This window comes from Nicotiana tabacum, chromosome 8 (genome assembly GCF_000715075.1).
Source record: "Nicotiana tabacum cultivar K326 chromosome 8, ASM71507v2, whole genome shotgun sequence".
In the NCBI taxonomy this organism is placed as follows: Eukaryota; Viridiplantae; Streptophyta; class Magnoliopsida; order Solanales; family Solanaceae; genus Nicotiana; species Nicotiana tabacum.
The window spans coordinates 16,082,093-16,089,591 of record NC_134087.1 but is presented as its reverse complement, the minus strand read 5'-3'; the positions used below and the strand labels follow the sequence as shown (position 1 = coordinate 16,089,591).

Genomic DNA, 7,499 nt, shown 5'->3' with positions numbered 1-7,499 from the left:
ATACACGAAATACAACGAGATAGATTGAATCACAATGAAAAAAAGACAGTGAATACAATGAAAAATACAATGTGATACGTTGAAAAAACATTAAAATATATTAACAGAAAATCAAGTTGTTCAGCCCCAAACTCCGTCGTCTTTGTTCAAGAACAAACCCTAATTTCCGGCGAATCCACCGTCGAGCAAAAACCCTGAATCTCACTGTTCACACGCCGCCGTCGATCGGAGGCTTCATCTAATTTCGGTTGTAGAAATTACCAACACTGCTTGGGGACCCGTGATCGTCTTGTCAGAGGAGACATCCATAACCGCACGACCATTTTTCTTATTCTTGTTTATGTTCTTCGCCATAGCTATGCAAACAGGGAGACGTAAGGATTTCTTCTGCAATTGTAATTGCAACGGAAGGGTTTAGGGTTTAATCCTTTCTCTGCAAATAACTGGATTAGATTGTTTAGTTTGGTTGATAAATTGATTCATCAGTTAATGACGATGGTGGGTGAAGGAATTGGAGAGCTCTTTATGAGAAATCTGAGGCAAAAGTTGTATCAAAGTAGAGAGAGAAAGAAAATATTGTAACTGAATAGCGTATTAGTGACTTAGGAGTAGGAGGTAACCAAAATTAGATATTTTGCTATAAACATTAAAAGGTATATAGAATATATAATTTTTTTAAATGATATTTATTTAAAATAAATAAGTTGTTAACCTTTGCTATCAAAATTTTAACTAGAATAAATAGTCGAATTTATTCTTGAACTATACAAATGATCTATATTTGCTCTTTAACTACTCTTGTCAGCTCATAAGGGCAAAATCGAAATACGGTAAGGGTGTGAACGAGATATTTTATTTAACAATGAAAAAATTGTTCCATTCCCATAGTCTAATAATATTTTTGGCCCTTTGCCCCCAATTAAAAATTAAAATAATTATGAAAAAAACAATATTCATTCATAAATAAAGGAATTTTTCCCTTTTTGATTAAAAAAACCTTTTACCAAAAAATGACTATATATTAAACTCCATTTGATAAGTGTTAGGGATTGGTGCATACTAGTGTCACTCAAACCGAGTCTGATTCAATTCAAAGTCATATTCCGAGAAAGTACTCGGTATCTTCTAATCTTCAACTGTTTCACCTATCATTACTACATTATTCTATTCAATGCCATTGACTTTGCTTTCAATATAGAAATCAAGCAGCAGAGCAATTCAGCCAATTCTGAGACAATACAAAAAAATGGAGGACACAACCAATGACTCTCCTCCTGTAAAAGGGGTAGTAATAATCACACTACCACCTCTTGATAATCCTTCTTTAGGCAAAACCATAACTGCATTTACACTCTCTGATTCACCACCCCAACACCACCACCAACAACAACAACGAGAACCACCACAACAAAGTCAATCTTCAGTTCCACAACAAGATTCAAACACTGGCTTTTTTCATGTTTCTTTACAAAGATCGTTCCTTTTTCGCCCAAGAATCGTTCTTGGACTTTTGGGTATTTCTATAATTGCTTTATCATTCTGGTCTTCACTTTCACAAGAGACCCTTTTTGAATTAAGAGATGTGGACCGTGATGATCAAAATAGTTCCAATAGTTCTTTTATTCTTCCTTTGTATCCTAAGCGTGCTAGTATTTGGAATTCAAGGACAGATGTTGAGTTTAAACTTGGGAGGTTTGTGGATTTTAAACCTGATATTGTTATGGAGCTGGTCAATGATCAACAAATGGCTAAGTCTGTGTCTGCTGCTACTAAATTAGACTCTTCTGCTAATTTTCCTGTCAAGGGTAATATTCATTCGGATGGGTAGGTTCGTCTGATTGAAGTATATTTGATACTGCTTTTAACTTGTTCCTGTATTTTATTTCATGATAATTTCTGAAATCATTGACTATTCCTCAATCTCAAACTAATTGGGGGTGCGTTATGTGAATTCTTGATATCCATTGCCCTGGTCCTTTACATATTTAGAGGAACATCACACAATTTGACTATATTTAGCTTGTTGTCAATTCTATGATAATTTGTGAACAAGTCAAAGAGTTAAAGGGTTTACTGGCAGAATTATATCTGGGAGAATTGCATAGAAGGGAGATTCCATGTAGAGAATTACCAGACATTTGAAAAAGCAACTGCTGATTTCATTTGCATTCACATGTATCTTCATTTCACCTGATAGAACAGCAACCCTTTACCTATAAAGGATTCAAATATTGTGAATCTCCAATGAAGAAATGGACTTCATAACAGCCAATGAACTTATTAATTAGTATTGTTACTATCTAAAGTTTCTTCTGTCCATTGTTACATGAAAGCTCACCTTTTATGATACTTATTTATCGTAACTGCAAAATGCAGTGGTTTTGGTTGCTTTTAGCTACACTCAGTTAGTCATTCCAGCTACGCAGTAACTAGAGAAGATAAGCACCTTAGTTTGAAATTAAACAAACTGTGCAGATTAATCCATGAAGGTCAGCTTTATATTGATATGACACTTCACAGTCTAAAGGCTAAACCTTTTTTAACTTGCTCAACTGTTGCGTGCCAAGGAGAACAGACTGATAACTTGACTTCCCAAGTTGCCTACAAAATTTTCATCTCAAGATGTTGGGTCGCTCTAATAAAATAACCAAGTTTTGATTAGTAGTTTTCCTTACTCTTCCTCTTTGAAATGTCCAGTGCACTCTGAGTGATATATTGTTGCTGTAAACCATAATTGGGTCAGGACTTGTTCAACTGGAACACAAGTTGATTTTAACATCATTTCCTATATAGGTTGTACTACACATATATGCTTGTGGGGAATCCTCCTAAGCCTTATTTTGTTGATATCGATACGGGAAGTGACTTGATGTGGATCCAATGTGATGCTCCATGCACTAGCTGTGCCAAGGTGATGCCTAGACCTTGCTATTGTTGTTACTAGCTGCTTCTTCTTGTTCCTACTATCATGCATAACAAGAACGTGCTTGCTATGGACACTACTTGATAGGGAGATATGGACATTCCTTATACCAACAAATTAGTCAGCCACACTGCAATTTTTATTGTTCTAATGATGACCACCCCCTTCTTTTTCCAAATAACCAGATGAATTTTGGTCTAAGTTTTAAGATATTCAAATTCTAGTGAGAAAGGGTCTAACGTTTTTGTAATTTATGTAGTGGTAGGTGAGGTGTTGGGCCTCTCAATCACACTTTGTCCACCACTTCAGTTGCCAAAGTGTAGTTAGAAAGTCTGCTCTTTATTTTCAAGCTTGTTATTCTATACTAGTTTCTAACATAAGAAGCTTTCCCAGGGAGCCCACCCATTGTACAAGCCCAGAAATGTCAATATGATACCTCCAAAAAACCCCTATTGTGTTGAGGTTCAAGAGAATCTCAGGTCCAAGTATTGTGATAACTGCCATCAATGTGATTATGAGATAGAATACGCTGACCACAGCTCTTCTGTTGGGGTTCTTGCAAAAGATACACTTCAATTGGTGCTTGCAAATGGGACAGGAATCAAGTCAGATGTTGTTTTCGGGTAAAGTTAATCCTTTAGCCTTTACTTTGTGGCCTTACTACTTTTTTTATAAGGTTGTAAGTTTTGGCTTATCATTTTTCAGCTGTGCATATGATCAGCAAGGCACACTTCTCAACACACTAGCAAACACTGATGGGATCCTTGGACTTAGCAGAGCTCCAATCAGTTTACCTTCTCAGCTAGCAAACCATGGGTTCATCAACAATGTTATTGGACATTGTCTTGGCGCTGATACAAATGGGGGCTACTTGTTCTTAGGCAATGATTTTGTCCCACATTGGCGGGTGTCATGGGTCCCTATGCTAAATTCCCCTTTTTCGTGAGTATAGCATTTGGGGTTGCCTATTTTCTTTCTATTTTATTTACTCCTCCTTTGTCTTGCTTATAATCATGGCCCTGCTTTTTGGTATTTGAGTTGTGCCTTGTTTTTCATTTCTTGCTTTTTTGGGTCATATATAAGATTGCCATCTTATATGTCTGGTTCTTTTTTATATAAGCTTTAAAGGTTGTGAACTGCTCTTTTTGTACAATTGTTGTGCCAGACTCTTGTGCTTTAACAAGAGATGCTTACCAATGTCTAAACTATAAGAGTGAAACCAAAAGGTTTAAAAAAAAAGTAACAGAGTTATTTCCATATCATATTTCTATCATTTTACTTGTCTCCATTTTCCTCACCGATTTCTTCAGTTTCCATAGGTTCTGATAGTTTTTACCCCTGTATGCGTCCTGAGTAATGGTATATTGTCAGGTCCTTATTAGGCCTCATCCTTTCATGTTCAGAAATTTTTATCAAGCAGAATTGATGAAAATGAACTATGGAAGCAAAGAACTCCAATTAGGCAAAGCGAGAGATGGAAAAGGAACTGTAGTGTTTGACAGTGGCAGTACTTACACATATTTCACAAATCAAGCATATAAAGCTTTAATTTCCATGGTAAGTCAGAGTGATTACTCAATTCATTCAGAAGATCGTACATTTCTTTGATGATTATTCACCAACTATTTGCTCCTTTTTCACGATAATTGCAGCTTGAAGAGATTTCCAGTGAAGATCTTATCAAGGATGCATCAGACACGACATTACCCATTTGCTGGCGAGCTAAATTCCCAGTAAGGTATAACAGTTCAATATATATATAAGTGATTGGTTGCAGGAGTTAACAATTAAAGTTTGAAGTTGTAGTTTTTGATAGCGCTTTCCTCTGGTGTGTATCTGTGCTGGCTGTTACTGCTTTCAAGAAATTTGATTTCAAGTGATAGCATAGTGATAGAGGAAATAATATCAATCTAGAGATTCTCAAATCAGCATGAAACTTATCGCTTCACTTTTTGGCATATGCCATATAGTTTTCTCATTTCTGACATTTCTTCTAAGTGAACCTGAAGCCAGAGTTGCATTTACAAGCCAGCCTCAATCTGCCTAGCCTTCTTTGTTCTCGGGAATGTTGATTAAATTTACTTTTTTCTCCATCCCCTTTTCTCCTTTTTGATGACTCCTTGCTAATATAATTATTCTTTTCATACTACGCTTGCAGATCTATTACAGAGGTAAGGCAATTATTCAAACCTCTAAACCTTCAATTTGGAAGCAAGTGGCGTATAGCGTCCACAAAGCTCTCGATTCCTGCAGAGGGGTATTTGACTATAAGTGTGAGTAATCCCTTGCTTTTCTTGGTCAATGGCACTTTTTCGTCCCCTCCCCTGCCCCTTCCTCTTTTGCTTTTTCTCTCAACCAACAATGTTGAATTATTCTGCTGCAGGAAAAGGGTAATGTGTGTTTAGGTATCCTTGACGGAAGCAACATTCATGATGGTTCCGGTTTCATACTTGGAGGTACTGTTTCCAAAAACGACAGATTATATAATAGATCTATTAAACTGAATAGAGATGTTCAGAAGTAACTTGTTAGTCAGTTGAGGTTGGTGTGTGAGTGTTCTAATGGACTATTCTGGATTTGAGCCATTTAAGTGTTCAGATGGAGACCTATTTCTCTTCACTTGTTAGTTTATAGGTTCTCTTCATAGTAGCACAAACAATGAATCAGATCACAACAGTCCATAAGCTCTGAACAGAGGCGGATCCGGAATTTAAAGTTTATGGGTTCCTACCGTAATTTCAAATTAATATACAATAATAACTGGGTTCACAATTATATATTTATAAATATTTAGAGGATTTCTCAATAGAACTATAGGGTCTATGCAAACCCAATAACAACACTCTAGATCCGCCACTGGCTCTGAACATAGGAAATTTGTGTGTTCTGGTTTGAGTTCAACTATAGTCATTATTTGATTCTTCTGAAGTAAACAATCTGTTACTTCTGTCATCCCTTGCAGATATTTCACTACGTGGCCAGTTGTTCGTATATGACAATGTTAACGAGAAGATTGGATGGATAAGATCAAATTGTGAACGGCCCCAGAAACTTTTGAATCTTCCTTTCTTTTGACACAGGACACCACTATAACTCCATTTCTACAGTGATCACATACTCTTATTCTTCCTGTTAGATATGTTTGGTGATTGGAAGTTATAACCTTTTAGCTAGGGGAAGAGCCTGTATAGAACGATTCTGCTTTCTCATGTAGCTATGGTCCTAGTGTGTATATCTAATTTTCTGTACCACAGTTTGATGCTTTACTTTTCTCTTTTTGATCCAATGCAATGCTAATCAAAACGTGAATATTCCTACAAAAAAGTGAACGTTAAATAGAATATATGAGCAATCAATAATTAATCAACCACGTTAACATCTTCAGACGGCTCCACTAGAACAAAATGGATGTATTTTCATTTATTCCCTTTTTTGGCTGGGATTCTAAGAGGGGGCCGTGGGTAATGTGCTTAAAACTTGGGAGAAATTCAAAAATAGTTAGATTTACAAGTAGTCATTCAAAAATAGTCATAGTTTCAAAAGTTATTCAAATTTAGCCACTTTTTATGTAAAAGATAAATCTGAACGAAAACACTGTTCAAAATCCGGAAATTACTCCAGCATAATATACTGGATTATACTGGAGTTCCAACAAAGTATACTAGAACTCCAGTATATTATACTGGAGCCAGCAAAGTATAACGGTCCAGTATAATATGCTGAATGTTTATACAAAAGGTGCACTGAACTCCAGTATATTATGCTGGACCGGTCTCTGTTGCAGTAAAATAGTGGCTATTTTTCAATGACTTGGCAAACGCTGGTTATTTTTGAATGACCAGTTCGAAAATTGGCTAGCCCGTGCTATTTCACTTAAAACTTCAATCAACTTTGTGTCAAGTTAAGCAAAAATTGAATTTCCAATATTATGAGCCTGTTTGGATTAGCTGATTTGTAAATAGCTGATAAGCTTGAAGTGCTTAAAAACATTTTTAAATGCTGAAACTGATCTTTTAAATAAGTATGTACGTGTTTGGATAGACGTACTAAACTGATAATAAGCAGTTGGTGTGTTTGGTGGAAAGACGCTGATAAGCTGTTATTTTGTTAAAATGACTAAAATACTCTTACAAATTTTACAAAAGATTGCAAATTAAAAAGTTTCTTTATAAAGAAAAGGATGAACAACGAATATGGAATGAAGAGAAAGTTAGAAAATTTATTTTGGGAAAAATATTTTGTGAATCAAAAAATATTATTAAGGATAAACTAGTAAAAGCCTTGGTCAAACTAAAGTGCTTATATGCTAAAAAGCCATAAGTTGGAGGTGATCAACTTATGACTAATTTTAGCTTATAAAGCACTTGACTTATAAGCACTTTGGATATTTATCAAACGCGTAGATAAGTCAAAATGTGCTTATAAGTCAGTTTAACCAGCTTATAAGCTTAGCCAAATATCTTCTATAAGCACCAAAGGATATGGCCTAGCGGTTGGTGAAATGAAGGAAAATTATGATTCAAATTCCAACATCGACAAACACACAGGGTGATTGTTTCCTACTGATTTGAACCTT

The 7,499-nt window shown here is 35.6% G+C and overlaps 1 protein-coding gene across 1 annotated transcript; it reads left to right on the top strand.

The window, feature by feature from the left end:
- Positions 1-1,050: 1,050 nt before the first annotated feature.
- Positions 1,051-6,229, top strand: LOC107787438 (aspartyl protease APCB1). Its single transcript, XM_016609008.2, has 9 exons — positions 1,051-1,824; positions 2,794-2,911; positions 3,317-3,546; positions 3,629-3,865; positions 4,327-4,480; positions 4,576-4,661; positions 5,082-5,196; positions 5,307-5,379; positions 5,886-6,229. The coding sequence occupies exons 1-9, from the start codon at positions 1,247-1,249 to the stop codon at positions 5,996-5,998; spliced, it is 1,704 nt and encodes a 567-aa protein (XP_016464494.1). The 5' UTR covers positions 1,051-1,246; the 3' UTR covers positions 5,999-6,229.
- The last annotated feature ends 1,270 nt before the right edge of the window (positions 6,230-7,499 follow it).

Bases quoted from the DNA above. Each gene is read 5' to 3' on its own strand.
- LOC107787438 (XM_016609008.2), top strand. From the start codon at position 1,247: ATGGAGGACACAACCAATGACTCTCCTCCTGTAAAAGGGGTAGTAATA. The intron at 1,825-2,793 runs GTAGGTTCGTCT...TTTCCTATATAG, and splicing joins GGTAATATTCATTCGGATGG to GTTGTACTACACATATATGC. The intron at 5,197-5,306 runs GTGAGTAATCCC...ATTCTGCTGCAG, and splicing joins AGGGGTATTTGACTATAAGT to GAAAAGGGTAATGTGTGTTT.